Raw genomic sequence first — 18,235 nt, forward strand, 5'->3', positions numbered from 1 at the left:
CAATTTAGGCTGATTATTTTTAAGTTTTTGGCTTTTTTTTTTTCAGCTGATTAAGGTTTGTTGTGCATAAATTAACTGAATTTTTAAATAGTAATTTGATTAAATCCTTCATTGTTCACTTTTTGGTGTCAGGCTGCTGACACAGCCATTGATGCTATATAAATTTATTACAGCATAATCCTGTACACAAAGTACAAAATAGTAACTTAGTTACATATCTGACTGTTAAATCTCACATTTTAATTGTAATTTATTTCTTCCAGGAAAGATTGTATATTTTTGTTTTCAAGAGAGCTACACCCTTAAAGCAAAAGTTTTTTCAGACAGATGTATAGGATATATTTTGAGCTTAAGAGATACACTCTGCTTTCACTTAAGAATAAGACTTCTTCTGTTTTATTTATTTATTGTTTGTTTGTTTGTTTTCAGAATTCCCATTTGCAGAAACCCTATGAGATTAACCTGATGGAGGAGTTAACTTTGAAGGGAGTAACCCAGTACTACGCATATGTAACCGAGCGCCAAAAAGTGCACTGCCTCAACACACTTTTCTCCAGGGTGAGGAATAGGCTCCTGAACATTGTCCATTACTCAATTCCAATGAAACACAGTTGTATCAGTTTCCCCATCACTTTAAATGTTTAAAAAAAAAAAAAAAGTTCTTAGCTTTTCCTGAAAAATAGTTTCAGCTGGTCTGAAGTTGATAGGGTATAATTGACAAGTCTTAGGTACTTTTAATTCTAAAATAGTTTGACCTTAATTAAAGTTGATTCTCATGTTTGCAGTAATTATAGTCAGTCCTTGTTTGCGGATACTGTATTCTCAAATTTTTACTTGCCAAAATTTATAACCACAATCAGTACTTGCATGCATTTGAGGTCATTTATGGACATGCATAACGCGAGGAAAATTTTGAGTCATTGTGCATATTCCCAACTAAGGTCATATTCATGGCCTATTTAATGCCACATCTTTTTTGCATTTTTTGCGACTTTTCTGTTGATTTCATTGTTTAAAAGTATAGTGTTAAAGTGCTGTCTGGTGCACCAAAGTACAAGAAGACTGAAGTGCCTCTCAGAGGAAATGTGTATTAGATAAACTTTGCTTGCACAGGCATTAGTTATGGTGCTGTTGACCATGAATAAATAAAGTGTCTTTAAACCGGGGGTCCTCAAACTTTTTAAACGGGGCCAATTCACTGTCCCTCAGACCTTTGGAGGGCTGCACTATAGTTAAAAAAAATAACTATGAGCCCTAACCGGTTTGGCTCAGCGGATAGAGCGTTGGCCTGCAGACTGAAGGGTCCCAGGTTCGATTCCGGTCAAGGGCATGTACCTTGGTTGCGGGCATATACCCAGTAGGGGGTGTGCAGGAGGCAGCTCATCGATGTTTCTCTCTCCTCGATGTTTCTAACTCTCTATCCCTCTCCCTTTCTCTCTGTAAAAAATCAATAAAATATTTTTTTTAAAAAAAACTATGAACAAATTCCTATGCACACTGCACATATCTTATTTTGAAGTAAAAAAACAAAACGGGAACAAATACAATATTTGTATTTGCATGTGGGCCGTAGTTTGAGGACCCCTGCTTTAAACAGTAACACAAAAACAAGACTGTCTATTGATTCATTGATGAAAAACTCATGGCCAACCCTGGCCAGTGTGGCTCAGTGGAGTGTCGTGCTGTACACCAGAAGGTGGCAGGTTCGATTCCAGGTCAGGGCACGTACCCAGGTTTCAGGTTCAATCTCTTGTTGGGGCATGTGCAGGAGGCAGCCAGTTGATGTTTCTCTCTCCCCCTTCCTCTATCTAATACCAGTTTTAAAAAACACACAGAAAAACTTGTGACCAGATGTTCACAGGAACTACCCTGTATTTATCCTAGGAGCAATGGTTCTTCATCCACTAATTCAGTATTTGCAGCAACTGTTTTGTTTTATTCTTGCTGGCAATTGTGTGCCCTTATGAAATATACCGTACTACAATAAACTTATAAAGTATCTGCAAATATTAAGTAAATGAATAGTATTTACAATTTTTAAAGTTTTGCATCTTTTGTGTCATAAGACTCTCTGTCATAGACCATGGTTTTAACATTTGTTTGCCAGTCAATATTTTCAAGGTATGCAAAGTAAGTAAAGGTGTTTTCCCACTCATGTCTCTCCCTCATCCCCTGTGCTCAGCTTCAGATAAACCAGTCGATCATTTTCTGTAACTCCTCTCAGCGAGTTGAATTGCTAGCCAAGAAGATTTCTCAACTGGGTTATTCTTGCTTCTATATCCATGCTAAAATGAGGCAGGTGAGTGTCAAACTAGAAGTTGCACAGATTTTTAAAACATCTTTTTCTAAGTATTTCTTGGATTTTGTTTTAATGCTCCTCCAAATGTCCTGAGTTTAAGAAGAAATGATTCCTTAGTAGATGAAGGACTCTTCATTTTATCCTCCTGAAGGCCCAGTTTTCTACTATGAAATAGGGGTAATAATACATACTCTTATCTCATAAGGAGGATTGAGATAATGTACGAATACCTGTCAACAGTCAAGCGTGATACAGATGTCAGACTTTATTCCTTTCTTTCCCAGGTTATCTCTAGTTTTACACTATTTAATATAATAGCCTCTAGCCACATGTGGCAATTTAAATGAGTTAAAATCAAATCAAATTTAAATGTTTCAGTCACACTAACCACATTCAAGTGCCTCATTAAATGTCACAATCACCTATGGTTTTGGACAGTACAGACACAACAATTTCCATTATTGCTGAGGATTTTACATGTTTAATGTATCTATGAACCTCCTCAACCCAAGTACTTTTTTTTTTTTTACTATTTGCTTAAGAAAAGGATGGAATCTCTACATTTCTGAACTTTTTATTTAGCACATAATAAATTAAAAGCTATAATGACATTTTTGTGTGTGTGTGCCTAATGAAATTTCATGAAAAGCAGTTTCTGTAGACTTGTCAAGGTTAAGAACTTAAATTACTTAACTCACATTTGGTTTTCAAAGAAGCTTAATGTCATGGATCAGATACCACCACCATGTAGGCGCCTCGCAGTTAGAAATTATCACAAGAAATGAATATATTAAACTGATGAGAATATTTTAAAATGGGAGAATTTTGTGCTCAAAAAATAAGCCAGTTTGCCAGATGCTAGATTTATCACTTCCTAGAATCATTGTGTATATTCCATTTTTGTTTTTTAATTGGAAAGTAGTTATTTTAGCTTTTGTATATAATTACTAAAAGGGTAAAACAGATGTTTGGTCAAGCCAAACTTGGCATTGTCTGTTGGAAACATTTTTAAAGGGTATATATATACAAAAACAAGGTGAAAATTGTTACTTGAAATCCACTTCAGCAAAAAATATAAATACCTTTGACTTAAAATAAATACAACATATAGAGATGTATTAGTTGCTTATTAATTCCTATGGGAAACCAATTTATGGTGTTTTTTTAACATTATAAATATATGTATATTGAATTGGTTCACCTCTCATTTGTGTAAACAAATTTTGTGCAGGAGAAATAGTGGGGATTTGGGGCTGTGTGCATGAGTTTTGGTCAAATCAAATGCATTGCTCTGTTCCTAGGAACATCGAAATCGTGTCTTTCATGATTTCCGAAATGGCTTATGCCGCAATCTTGTTTGCACTGGTAAGTACTTTTTATTCTCTTTATCCATTGCTTTTTTCCTATTTCTGTTCTGCTGTTTTGTTCTATGTTACGCAACAGGAGCCTGTGACATAGCCTAGCTCACCCTAGTACCACTTCTAGAACTCCTGAAGTAGAGAATGGGCTGTGGTTAACTCCTGAAATCAGGTTCCATATCTGAAGCTGTGGAAGACTGATTTTGGCACTCATGTCTTACCTACCTTCTAAACTAATTTTAGAATTTGTGTGTTTTCTGAATAGTTTTAGCATACACAAAATGAATTATATTGTGAAACCATCTGTGTTTTAGAAATTGCTTATTGTGGCCTTTTGATTTTTTGTCAGAAGCAGACTATTCTGAATTTTGTTATATTTTCACTGCATGAAGAAAACCACTGGGGAGGCAGGCAGACAGTCAACTAGATAAAGCAGATGGATTCAGTATCCTCCCGTTCTTTTTGTTCGTTCATTTTTTAAATATATTTTTATTGATTTCAAAGAGGGAGGGAGAGATAGAAACATCAATGATAAGAGAGAATCATGGATCAGCTGCCTCCTGAACGCCCCCCACTGGGGATGGAGCCTGCAACCCAGGCATGTGCCCTTGACAGGAATCAAACCCAGGACCTTCTGTTCGCAGGCTGACACTTTATCCACTGAGCCAAACTGGCTAAAGCTCCTCCCATCTTTACGTTAGGAATATAATCTTAATATTGGTATAAGATTAATATCTTCTGGGTAGAGAGAAAGCCTAGAATTTTTAAAAATTATTGAGGTAAACACATAGACAAATAATATGTATATTATTTGAGTATTTACATGTGCATTCAAATCAAGATTTAGAATATTTCAAGATTTGTGTTTTTAAAAATGCTACTGTAGAAATAAACTTTGAAATTTTTTAGCAGAGTATTTAATTTACATGAATAAAAAGGACTATCAAATACCTTGCATACCTTCCAGTTTATCTTGTTTCTCTGCCTTACATCTGAAGAACAGTTTAATATAGCTGTGAATTATACATTTACATTCACATTTGTCATTTGCTATTAAGCATTTCCCTGTTTGAATGAGAATATTTTTTTCTTAATTTTACTTATTGATTTTAGGGGGGCATTGATTTGTTGCTCCACTTATGCATTCATTGGTTGCTTCTTGCATGTGTATTGGGACATCACTCTAGCCAACTGAGCTACCCAGCCAGGGGGAGAAGCCCCCCCCCCCCCAAATGTTCTTTGTACTTATACACTGATATAAATTATTGTGATTAATGCTTTTTTAAAAAATACCGAGAATATTTTTGTCATTGATTTCTATAGAAGGAGGGAAGGAGGGGAAGAGAAGGGGGCACATCGATTGACTGCCTCCCACATGTGCCCCTTGACTGGGCATCAAACCCGAGATCCTTTGATGATGCTCTAACCACTGACCAAAGTCAGCCAGGGCAATGGATTTTATATTTAATCATTACTTGCCAAGTTGCCCTCAGGTTTTTGAAGTACCAGTGCCTTCTTTCTGATTTTTCAGAACAGTGATGTCATTAATACTGAATAACATGTATAAACATACAAATACCTGCAAAGTACCACCCCTTTCTTCAAGGAGCAATGGTTTAATGAGTGATTAAAAGGTGAATAACATTAAGAGTCTAGCCCTAGCCAGTTGCTCAGTGGTTAGAGCTCCAGCCTGAGGACCGAAGGGTCGCAGATTCAGTTCTTGTTGGGGTGTGTGCAGGAGGCAGCCAATCAATGTGTCTCTCACGTTGATGTTTCTAGCTCTCTGTCTTTCCTCCTCCCTTTCACTCTCTCTAAGAAAAATTAATGGAGCCCTAGCTGGTTTGGCTCAGTGGAGAGAGTTTCGGCCTATGGACTGGAGGGTCCCGGGTTCGATTCTGGTCAAGGGCACATTGCCCAGGTTGCGGGCTCAACCCCAGTAGGAGCTGTGCAGGAGGCAGCTAATCAGTGATTCTCTCTCATCATTGATGTTTCTATCCCTCTCCCTTTCTCTCTGAAATCAATAAAAATATTTTTTTGAAAAAATATCCTTGCGTAAGGATTAACAACAACAAAAGTCTAAAGCAGGGCCTGCACACTTTATCTGTAAAGTGGTGGCTAGTAAATATTTTAGACTTTGCACACCTTGTTGTCTTGTTACAAGATATTCAGCTCTGCCATTCTAACTCTGAAGCACCCTTAGTATATAAACAAATGGGCATGGCTACATGGCAGTAAGACTTAGAGCCCTGGCCGGTGGGTTCAGTGGTTAGAGGCTTGGCTTGTGCACCAAAGGGTCACAGGTTTGATTCCCAGTCGGGTGTGTGCCTGGGTTGTAGGTTCAACCCCCAGCCCATCAAGAGGCAATCAATCAATATGTCTCTCTCACATCAATGTTTGTCCTTCTTTTCTTTCTCTTTCTCATACACATCAATGTTTCTCCCCCGCCCCCCCCCCCCCCCCCCGGCCGTCTCCCCCTCTCTTCTACTCTATCTAAAAAAGTCAATGGAAAAATACCCTTGGGTGAGGATTAACAAAACAAAAAAGCACCTTTATTTACAAAGATAGGCCTTGGACTAGATCTGTAAGGAACTAAAGGTAATTTGCAAATGTGAATTTTAGAAAGTGGTCAAACAGCACGGATTTGAACTGCATGGATCCACTTATACATGGGTTATTTTTCAGTAAGTATAGTAAATGTGTTATTGAAATTTTCTTTAAAGCTAAAGAAAGTGTTCTTAAGATAAGAAAAATTCTTTATTGCAAGAACACGATATATAAAAGATTCTATATAATAAAGAGCTAATATGCTAATTAGACCAGATGGTGGACCAACCTTCTGGAACAACCAGTGGGTGGGGTGCGCCACGAGGCAGCCTGGGCCATGAGGGCCATGGCAGCCAGGGCTCTAGTATAGCATAAAATATGTGTTAGTCGACTATGTTATTGGTAAGGCTTCCTGTATAGAAGGCTTATGTTAATAGTTAAATTTAGGGGGAGTCGTTACACATTTTCGACTGCGGGGGTAGGTGCCCCTGACCCTCATGTTGTTCAAGGGTCAACTGTAGCAAGTAATCCTAAATTTTCATAGGGGAGGGAAGTAACTAGCTGAGGTTATGTCAGAATAGATGGAATAGATGGAATTTTAATGGGCTTTATAAGCTAGATAAGTTTAAGTTAGGGGACTGGTGTCAAAAGTATAGAGGGCTGAGAGATATGTTCAAGGAAGGGTAAGTGGATGAGTTTGGTAGAGAGGAAGTTTTGAGATGTGTTAGAAAAGTATGTTAACACATTCCGTACCGCTCAGGAGCTTTCTCGTGTTTCGCGCGCCATCTGTTAGGGACCGCTCACGAGTGTTCTCGTGTTTCCCGCCCATGGAAAAGGAGCGAATCTAGATACTTACGTAAATTTTGTTTGGTCCCTCTTCATAGAGGAAAATGTTTTACACAGTACCATACGTTAAAAAAGGACTAGGAACTTTAATTGTTTAATTGTTTAGTTGTTTTTGTAAATAAAAATGTTACAATTATTGAAAAACAACACCTAAAGTGCATTATGATGATTTAAATAACATGCAGTTTGCCCAAAAACGTGCGGTCCCTGGCGTATGTCTTAGAGACTTCTATGCGGTACGCAATGTGTTAAGACCAAAACATAGAGAGGAGGACCTCGAATGTCATTTAAAGCAAGGAGTTACAGATTCAAAGTAATATTTTTGAAATATTATTATGACCATCATGGATTATTATGTTGGAGTGCGGAGCTGGTAGAAGAAGGCAAACCTAGTTATTAGCCTGTTGTTGTTTCTCTTTATAGTTTTCAAAGCCTAAATTAGCATAGTCACTGGGATTAGCTTACCTCAGACATTATAAATAATTCAGCAAAAAACAGGCTAAAGAAAATAAAAATACTGGTTATTCCTGAGATTTGTTTTATGAGTTTACCGATTATCTTGGTCTCTTCCTGTATTTGCAATTACCTTAGACCATTTTCTAAAATTTTCTTGTAGAACTGGGCAAAGATAACTTGTGACCAGAAAGTTATTTGTGATAATGTGCATGAAAGGTAATGCTAGTAATTTGAAAATGCATTTGAATTACTAAGTGAAATGAATACATTTAAGATATACTAGAAATATTTGTTAAATAGTATTACAGTACCAAGACACATGTTTAAATGCTTAAAATTGCTTAAATATTGAAAGTTATAATGGAGGTTTTTTTGTTATTGTTTTTTAAGATTTGTTTACCCGAGGTATTGATATACAAGCTGTGAATGTGGTAATAAACTTTGACTTCCCAAAGCTGGCAGAGACCTATCTCCATCGCATTGGAAGATCAGGTGAGGAAAGACAGGAGATGCTCTTTGTGGACGTTTTTGTTGTTTTTTTGTTTTGTTTTTTGAGAAGTTTAGTCACTAAATTGTGTGGGGTTTTGTGTGAAATAGTGATGTAGCAATGGGAACTAAAACTAATATAGTTGTTCAGTGTTTAAGACTAATTTCTAGTTCTTCTAGAACACTTATTAAGAAAAGTTTAAAAAGTTAACTACTATATGCATAATTTAAGGTAAAATTAACAAAGGAGAACTTCACTTTTCTTTTCTGGTACAATCTGTAACCACTGTTTAGTATGGGTATTTTGGCAACTTTTGACACAAATATCTAGTTTGTCCTTTGAAAAAGGTAAAATAGAGTACTACCTTTGGGAAGTAATGTGAATATGAGGAGAGTAGAAAAGTAGTTTCCTATACCCAGAGTGGCACTTGACAAAAACATTAACTCTTTATGATTTTGATGCTTACAGTCTTACACATGCATTCTAATATTTAACTCATTTCTTAATTAATTAAAATAATTTTTTTTTTGTTAGGTCGCTTTGGTCATCTTGGCTTAGCTATCAACTTGATCACATATGATGATCGCTTCAACCTGAAAAGTATTGAGGAGCAGCTGGGAACAGAAATTAAACCTATCCCAAGCAACATTGACAAGAGCCTATATGTGGCGGAATACCACAGCGAGCCTGTAGAAGATGATAAACCATAACAAGCATGTGTGTACCTACAGAATAGCTAAGTGAGCATAATATTTAAAGGAAGGAAAGCAATCAAGATCCTCTTTCGTGGGGGCAATTAGATGCCCTAGCATACGTAACAGCAATGTAGGGCGGTGAAACACTTAGCATAAATGACAGTAAAACAGCTGTCTCTTGGGTGAAATTGTGTTCTGTCTCATTAGAAAATCCTTAAGTGTTGTTCTTGAATGCAGTCTTTTTAAGTAGTGTGATACCATGAGCAGTATCAAGACAGATTCAGACTTCAAAAATAATGAAAGCAAAGAGAATATTTTTCAGCAATTTCGGGTGTGAAAATATTTTCTGTTCTCTTTTCCTTTATCGTTCAGTCATCTCTGTTGGAATTCACTCTTCATTTCAAATGGGTGCCTCAGTAAGTCAGGTTACATTACCTACAATACCTTATTGCCAAATGTGTAATGAGGATAACTATGTCTTTTTAAAATTTTATATATTTTAAAATCTGTTTTACTGATTTTGGAAAGAGAGGAAGGGAGAGGAGGGGGTAGAGAGAGAGAAACTTCAACTAGAGAGAAACATCATCGATTGGCTGCCTCCTACACGCACCCCCACTGGGGATCGAGCCCGCAACCTGGGCATGTGCCCTGACCAGGAATTTAACCATGACCTCTTGGTTCCTAGTTTGACATTCAACCACTGAGTCACACCCACGGGCAATTATCTCATTTTAAATGCCCACTCTGGTTTTCTGCACCCTCTCATTTAATCTTGTGGTGACTATTGGGCTCCGGTAGAAATGCCCAAAGCAAGGCTCAACATGAAGGAAAGCAGACTTGTGGAATTTTTCTGAGGAGAATATGATTTAACTTGAGAGATGATGAGTTCCACATTAGCAGTGAACATTTTACCTGTTGTTTTTAAATTTTTCAAATTACTTTCATTTTTTAAAAATTTTAAATGTCAAATAATTCTTAAACATAAAACTAGCCAATGTTTGTTAGTATATTGGCAAGCTATTTATTACGTTTGTGTAAGGTAGTTCCTTTAAGTATTATGAATGACTGCTGGCTGAGGCCAAAATTATCAGACTCTCATTCTGCCTCTAGAATGCCTGGCAGACATTCCTTAATCCTGCATGGACTCTACAGTAGGCAGGAGTTGGGTAGACGCTGTTACAGAGAGAGTATTTGGGATGGGGATGTAAAAACCTGTATACCCTAGTTCATACTGCTCTCACAAAGGTTAATTTTAGGTTTCTTCTTTCTTTAGGCTTTGACAAACTAAAGAAGGCTTGCTTGGATCTGTGACACATCATTTTGGGGGGGATGCTCTTCTCTTGTGGGTTTTTCATCTTTTATTTTGGAACTATGAAGATTTAAAAGAACTCAGACATTTTTTTCTTTTTTAACTGGTGAAAAGAAAAAAGCTGAAAAGAAGGAATTTACCTTTTTTGTTCCACTTGTTTGCACTGTGTGCTGACTGAACATTAGTTGCACTAACTGCTGGATTTTTAAAAATGTTTTCTGGGGAAAAGGGGGGACAAGGAAGGAGGAGAAAGAAGAGAAGGGAGAAACCCTAAAAAGAGAAGAATTTTGATGAACACACAAGCTTGTCTATTATTTCCGAATTCTCCAACAGCTGACTCTTGTGCATTTCAACTTCTCCCTGATGACTCATCCGTTTTTTAAGCCTGAAGAGCTTATTACTTATTTGTGCGAAGTGCCTTATGCTATGAGACCATTCAGAATATCATCTTCTAGACACAGCCCAAGGAATCAACAATAGTAATTCTTTCCTTTTATTTCTTTTTAAAACTTTTTATTTCATTTTGGTTTCACGTTGAAGTCTCTCTCTTCCCTTTCTACCCAGTACTCAAGCCCAGGGCTGAAAGATGAAACCTATTAGTAATGTTAAACACCATTTTTTTTCTTTAAGTGGAGGAGTTGATATGCAACTGCAGTTCATCCGCACTGTAAATACATGTATTTAAGAAACAACCACACAATCCCAAGTAAAAATTTCTTCTGGGCTGAGTCAATGCAACATCATTGCTCCCAAAGGAAAGAGCGTCTCTGTCATTGCAGGAGCCATACGACAAGCCTTTGTGCTCTGTACGGAACACTAGAGACTGGTTCATGTGCGTCTCCATTCGCAGCTATGGCACTCGAGGTGTAGCCTGTCAGCCTTGACCCTCTTTCCTCTGGCAAAGCGCGTCCCATAGAAAACTGGGTGTGTACACTTGTATAAACTTTGTAAATATGTTTTTTTCTGCGTTCATATATATATATATATATATATATATATATATATATATATACACACACACACACACACATACATATATATATATATATTTTGTTTGTTTTTGATGAAGGTTGCTGGGATTAAGGGGATTAGAGTGATTATGGGAGCAGCTAAGATGAGAGGGGCTCAGTTTTCCGCAACACTAAATTCTAGAAAGTACTTTAACCTCTTACTGTAGCAAGCGGACTCCTGTGGGGACCCTGTGCTGGGAAAGGGCCCCAGAAGTCTTCACTGTTTGCTGCCACACTGTCTCTAGTATCTGTAGAGGAGGGAGGCCTGCCAGAGGGAGCAAGGAAACTTCAAAAACCTGGCATTCCTGGGGTTATTTTTGAAAGGCTCTCTCTTACTGTGCTTTTTTCCCCTTTTTTAAAGTTTGAGAAACTTTTTAAGCTCTGCAAAAGGGGACAAAGATTAATTACATGCAGTGTGGAACCTCCCTTGAGTGGCAGCATTGAGCAGTATGTGTATAAGCGTGACTTTGCGTTTCACAATATTAGCCAGTACCAGCTTCGGTGAGGCTAGCAGTTCTGGGGCTTCATTTTTGTGGGTCACTTCCTATACTGTGTAAGTGTGTGCCCTCTGCCCACTTTGATACGTAAACTTGCAGGAACGGGCAACCCTGAGAGCTGCTGCTTGCCATGCTTTAGCTTTGTGACGAGAATTGTCATGTTTGCATTGTAAATTGCTGGCAAATGCTTTACAGTCAATAGTGTTGCATTAAATTGTGCCCCTCCCAACATGCTTGATGTTTGGCCTGATCTCCAGGCAAAAGGAGTGAGATGAATCAAAACCAGTGAACTTTTTTTAAAAAACGTTTTTAATTCCCTTTTAACCCAGTGTACTAGGTCAATCAGGAGGCATCTAGGGTTTAAAAAAAAAAAAGGCAAAATAAAAATTTTTTTATTTGATTTCCATATTCCATTGTTTTTCAGAGCCCTAAAATAGTACAAGTCCTGCCTATGTTTTCATGCTTAACTCATCTGGATAAAGAAATCAGTTACTCAAAGTTTCTTTTTTGACTCTGTCTAGTTCTAAACAAAAATGATTTGTGACTCACCCAGAATTCCTTGAAGATCAAAATCCTGCAGATGCCTCCTGATCAGACATAGCCCTAACTCCTTAGAAACTAGCAAGAGCTGCACAGTACAAACCCCCCAAAATAAGCTCATTTATTTGGTATCCACGCCACATAGGTTCTTCTACCAGCCATTGTTGGCAACTAAGTACAAGCCCTAGTTAAGGGAGTAACTTTTTTTCCAGGGAGGGGTGGAGGGAGGGAGTTTAAAAGGCATCAACTTTTGACCAAAAAATATATATATATATATATATATATATATATAGTCTCTGTGTACTGATGCAGCCCTCTTTCCTCCCCATCTCTGGCAAGATAAGAGGGATCATTCTAGAAGAAAAGCAAGAAAGCTTATAAATGCAGTTTTATATCTCGCTAGAGTGCGGGTGACTATAAACAGCACAGTCCTCTCCGCCATCCTCAGACTGTCTGCTTGGTGCCACATGCCTGTGGGTCCCTCTTAAAGCACAGACGTTTAATTGAAAGTATTCCTGAAGTACAGCCTCGGATGAGGAGTGGCACTTAAACTGTCTGGGACACCAGGATTGGACACAGCCTTGTGCGGGCAGCTGTCCAGTTTTGGTGCTTGACTCTTGAATAGGAATTGTAAAACGGAAAGATGCTCTAAGGCAGCGGTCACCAACCAGTGGTCCGTGAGGTCCGAAAGGTTGGCGACCGCTGCTCTAAGACTAGGTCAAATCCTAGTCTCTTTTTCTTTTTAAATCCCCTTCGCAATAAGGAGCATTTGTTACTATTGGAAGTTGTTTTCGTGTTCTTCCGGTATAGGGTGTTTATTTTAAGTCATGGTGATATTTTTTCCAGTGGTTCATTTGGATGAAAACTATTCCCTCTTTTTAATACTTAAATAACGTCAGCCCATTGTTTAGCCTGTGGTTATGTGGTTGTGTGATGGTTCTGGACCGTTGCACACCTTGCTGCCTCTGGGCCTGTTTTTCCTTTAGGATTGGACTAAATTCCAAAATTATCTTCCATGGGAAGAAGTAAAGGAGAGAGAAATCTAAATATGTCTCTAAATTGTCCAGTTTGCCCCGCACCATAATACGGGGGGCCCCAAAGGTGGGGGGTGGGGGCGGGCGGTTATCAGTATTTGTTTTCAGAATGAGATGGGAGCATCTTTCCTCTGCCGTGTGCTTTGTGTTTGATACCATCATGCTTGGGTTGGGTTAGAACCAGACGACTCGGCACAAAGCCTGGAGTGTAAACTGTTGGAATCAAACATCTCATTCTGATTACTTGGCTTAATTTTTTTTTCTTTTTTTTTATAGGGGTGGGAGGGAGGTGACTGCCCCAAAGGGAGGGTGTCTGCACTGAGGATTTAGAAACACTTTGAAGCTCTTAGCCTCGTCAGAAGTTGCCTTTAGCCACTCTCTGACCTTATGGATGAGTAACACAAAGATGAAGTAAATTCTTGGGAATTAAGCCATGTTATTTTAATTTGTCACTTTGTTCAGCGTTGTATGTATCTTAAAAAATGTTATTGTGAAATCATTTTCTGGCAAAATATCTTTGTCAAACAAAATTATAGGCCTAGTGGGAGTTGATGTTAGTCAACTTTTTGGTGAACTTGATTGAGCTTGTGGTTCTACTGTATATCCTTAAAGATAGTTTTTAAAGCTCCCAAAGAAAGTCTACTCCTGACCTAAAAACTCATCTTGGGGTAAAGAGTTAAGGGTCCAAAGGCTATAGCAGTTCATGAGGTCAGAGGGAGCCAGCCTGGCATGGACTCTGCCCCTCCACAGCTGACAGATTCCAACCGGAAGTGTATTTAAATTCTCTGTAGACAATGCTGGGCAGGGGAGGGGAGGGTGGGTTATGAAGATACAGGCTACTGGGTTTTAACCAGTGGTTGTGGGGCAGGGGTGCCTGGAGGAAACCAAGTCACTGTTCCCTTTTGAAACAAAACTAAAACCTGAAAATTTTTGTTCAGTGAAAATGGGGTCTAATTTCATGGTCCCTAGCCACAAGGGGCCAGTCCCACTGAGAAATGAACAGTGGGGACTCAAAATTTTGCAAACATTTGGGGGAAGGGACAATTGGCTTCTGTTAATTGGCAAATGTTCCAGTGGGGCTTCCTTTTTGTTGGGGGGTGTTATGTTGTAGGTGCACATGTGGACCAGAGTCTGCTGAGGTTATAAAGTTCAGAAAAGATGGTTGATAAAATCTTGGCTTTTGTTAATGTATCTCAATAAAGCCCACTGGAACTCCAGCTGTCTGTGTGGTGCGTTCTTCAGCAGGAGGCTGTGCGCTACAGTGATTCCTGTTGAGCTGAGGCAGTGTGGAGCCCGTTGAATAAAATCTGATGCCTTCATCCAGCCCAGTTAGACACTGTACAGCATCCACATTTCATTTGGAAAGAAAAGATGTTGGTCTACAAAGTCTCATCACTTCCCAGAACTTACCAGGTGTTTCAGTAACAAACATGCTCACAAAACTTAGGAATAAATCTAGCGATGAGTGTCATTTGTTTGCTAAGAACTACAAAACACTGAGGGAAGAAAAGACCTAAATGAGAAATTCAGACAAAACTAAATACGACACCCCCGCCCCCAAAGAAATACTTTCATGGGGCAAAACTTTTTTTTTTAATTTTTAAATATATTTTTTATTTCAGAGAGGAAAGGAGAGGGAGAGATAGACAGAAACCTCAATGATGAGAGAGAATCATGGGTCGGCTGCCTCCCACACACCCCCTACTGGGGATCGAGCCCACAACCCAGGCATGTGCCCCTGACCGGAATCAAACCTGGGACCCTTCAGTCCACAGGCAGACACTATATCCACCAAGCCAAACTGGCTAGGGCAAAACTTTTATTTTTTTAAATATATTTTTAATTGATTTCAGAGAAGGGGAGAGAGAAACACCAATGATGAGAATCATTGATCGGCTGCCTTCTGAAAGTCCCCCACTGGGGATGAGCCCACAACCTGGGCATGTGTCCTTGAACAGAATTGAACCTGAGACCCTCAGTCCACAGGCCAACCCTCTATCCACTGAGCCAAACTGGCTGGGGCAAGCATTTTTTTTTTAGAGAGGAAGGGGGGTAGGCCCCAACCTGGGTTTGTGCCTTGACCAGGAATTGAACCAGCAACTTTTCAGTGCATGGGATGACACCCAACCAAACGGACCAGGGTGCAAAAACAGTTTATTTTTTATATACTAGTAGCCCGGTGCACGTAATTCGTGCACTGGGGTAGGGGTGGAGGGAAGGGCCCCTCAGTCTGGCCTTCATCCTCTCCAATCTGAGACCCCTCAGGGAATGTCCAACTGCCTGTGCCCACACTTTTAACAGATAACAGTTCCATTGTTGTTTCTTATGCTTAAAACCATTGGAATTAGTAGGTATTCAAAGTGTGTATACATTTTGGGGGGACACCCTGTATATCTCTAGTCAGCAGTGAAAGAAACCAACAGCAGATTTGGAACCCCCAGACAGGGAATCTAGCTCACCTTTAGCTCTGAAGCCCAGCTGCAGCTCTGAGACCTCAGCTGCTGAAAGCAGGGATCTGGGTTTGTTTGGATTCTATAATTGAAACAATGTTGCGGTCTTGCTGGCTGAAGCCTGCCTGGCTGAAAGCAGGTTTCTGGGGTTTGTTTAGGTTCTATAATTGCAACATTGTTTCTTAGACAGACTGCAGCTCAGAGGCCGGCAGCGGCAGGCGGGGAACCTTGGCTTCCTCCTTCACTGGAGCAAGCAAGCTCAGCTGCCTGGCTGCCAGCCGCCATCTTGGTTGGCAGTTAATTTGCATATTGCCCTGTTGAGCCAATGGGAAGCATGTTGGAGCTACGGTTAATTACCATGTTTGTCTATTATTAGATAGGATTAATTACTGTATTTCCATATGAACAACTGTAAACCTACTTTTGCCACACTCTGTGCAAGACTTAATCTAATTACAGACTGTACTGGGGATTTCTTTGCCTTGGGATCTTTTTCCCCTCCGCTCACTTGGGTTTTCCTGCACATCTCCCTTTGTAAATAGGGCATGTGGGAATAAACTGCCCTCAGATCCCCCTCTGTTTTGTGTTGGGACTCGGACAGTAATTGAGACCAGAAGTGACCTCAGGAAATAGATTCTTAGACTAAGATTCTGGGATTGGGTAATATTTGATGAGATCAATGATAGCTTATGGGGATTGGTGAAGAGGGGGCAGGGAATATGGGACATAAGTAACCCATGGTATACAGTACAGTATCGTAATTCTAATTTCTGCTAGTGGTACCATGGGATAAACTGCAGGTAACGGAAAAGCAAGTCATGGAGAAATCCAGGGAGAGGCTCTGGCAATTAGCAACAATAGGCCCTCAAATGCATACATAAGAATTAAAATTATGAGCATGCAATTAACATGCAAAGAGAAGGCTTCTGGGAGTTCTGAAGAGGGGCCCTTATCTGTAGACACCTTTGTCCTTAGCTAATTGACTAGAACTGAATAGATGGCAGTCTTCTGATGTTTTACTAGATGTGTATGCATAGAAAAGCTCTAGATCTGGTGAGCAGAATTCTGACTTGAGCCAGTCTGTTAACTCCAAAGTTTTGAGGCTTGAGCCAATTCACTGTCACAGAACCTCTAAATCAGTGGCTCTCAACCTTCCTGATGGCGCGACCCTTTAATCCAGTTCCTCATGTTGTGGTGACCCCCAATTTCATTGTTACAAATTGAACATAAAGCATAGTGATTAATCACAAAAACAATATGTAATGTAATTATATAATATGTATATATAATATGTGTTTTCCGATGGTCTTAGGCGACCCCTGTGAAAGGGTTGTTCGACCCCCAAAGGGGTCGCAACCCACGGGTTGAGAACCGCTGCTCTAAATAAAAGGGAAGCTGGGTCCCCCTTCTAAACTTCCTCAAAAGGACTTGTGACTATTTACTAGGTTGACTGTATATTTGGAAAAGAAGAAATATACTTTTGAAAAATCATGTTATATTTTTAAATTGCTGTTGGCATACATTATTAGTTCCAGGTGTACATCCTAGTGATTGGCCATTACATAGCTTACTAAGTGATCATCCCAATGAATCATGCACCCATCTGACACCATAGATAGTTATTAAAATATTGACTGTATTTCCAATGCTGTAATTTAACAGAGTTTTGCTCTGTTCTTTCCACATGACTATACTATAACAACCAATTTGTGTATCTTAATCCTTTCACATTTTTCACCCAGCCCCCCAACACCCCTCCCGTCTGACAACCCTCAAAATTTCTCAGTTCTGCTTGTTCGTTTGATTTTTAGATTCAATTGTTGAGGAATATGTATTTATTGCCACTTTTTTGTTCATCGTTTTTCTCATTTTTCCCCTTCTTAAAGAAGACCCTTTAACATTTCATATAATACTGGTTTGGTGGCAGTTAAATCCTTTAGCTTTATCTTGTCTGTGAAGCTCTCTACCTAACCTTCAATTCTAAATGATAACTTTGCTGGGTAGAATAATCTTGGTTGTAGGTCCTTGCTTTTGATCACTTCGAACATTTCTTGCCACTCCCTTCTGACCTGCAACGTTTCTGTTGAGAAATCAGCTGACAGTCATGGGCACTCTCTTGTAAGTAACTCCTTTTACTTGCAGCTTTAACTTTTGTCTTTAACCTTTTGGCATTTTAATTATGATGTGTTGGTGTGGACCTATTTGGGTTCATCTTGTCCAGGACTCTGAGCTTCCTGGATTTGTATGTCTATTTCCCCCACCAGGTTAGGGAAGTTTTCTTTCATTTTTTCACATAGGGTTTCCATTCCTTGCTCTCTTCTCCTTCTGGTACCCCCATAATGTGAATGTTGTCCCAGAGGCTCCTTACACTATCACTTTTTTAATTCTTTTTTTCTTTTTGCTGTGCTGATTGGGTGATTCCTGTTTCCATATATTCAAAATCACTGATTTGATTCTTAGCTTCATCTAATCTATTGATTCCCTGTAATGTATTCTTCATTTCAGTACATGTATTCTTCATTTCTGACTGGTTCTTTATGTTTTTTCTGTTTTTATGTTTCTCATCTCTTTGTTGAAGTTCTAAGTTCCTCTACACTTTCCCTAATTTCATTGAGCATCCTTATAACCAGTGTTTTGAACTCTGCATCTGGCAGATTGCTTGTTTCCATTTTGTTCTTTTTCTGGATTTCTGCTCTGTTCTTTCATTTGG

The 18,235-nt window shown here is 39.1% G+C and overlaps 1 protein-coding gene across 3 annotated transcripts in view; it reads left to right on the top strand.

Moving 5' to 3' along the window:
• The window catches only part of DDX6 (DEAD-box helicase 6), a 38,130-nt gene extending 23,838 nt beyond the window's left edge, over positions 1-14,292 (top strand). Inside the window, exons 9-14 of one of the 3 annotated variants that reach the window (XM_036324093.1) lie at positions 430-558; positions 2,183-2,299; positions 3,601-3,664; positions 7,894-7,995; positions 8,525-8,730; positions 9,959-14,292. In XM_036324093.1, coding sequence (XP_036179986.1) covers positions 430-558; positions 2,183-2,299; positions 3,601-3,664; positions 7,894-7,995; positions 8,525-8,700 — 588 coding nt within the window. In that variant the 3' untranslated portion in view covers positions 8,701-8,730; positions 9,959-14,292. The remainder of the gene's footprint in view (positions 1-429; positions 559-2,182; positions 2,300-3,600; positions 3,665-7,893; positions 7,996-8,524; positions 8,731-9,958) is intronic. The other 2 variants (XM_036324094.1, XM_036324095.1) reach the window with 2 other exon arrangements.
• The last annotated feature ends 3,943 nt before the right edge of the window (positions 14,293-18,235 follow it).

This window comes from Myotis myotis, unplaced genomic scaffold (genome assembly GCF_014108235.1).
Source record: "Myotis myotis isolate mMyoMyo1 unplaced genomic scaffold, mMyoMyo1.p scaffold_m19_p_10, whole genome shotgun sequence".
NCBI lineage: Eukaryota > Metazoa > Chordata > Mammalia > Chiroptera > Vespertilionidae > Myotis > Myotis myotis.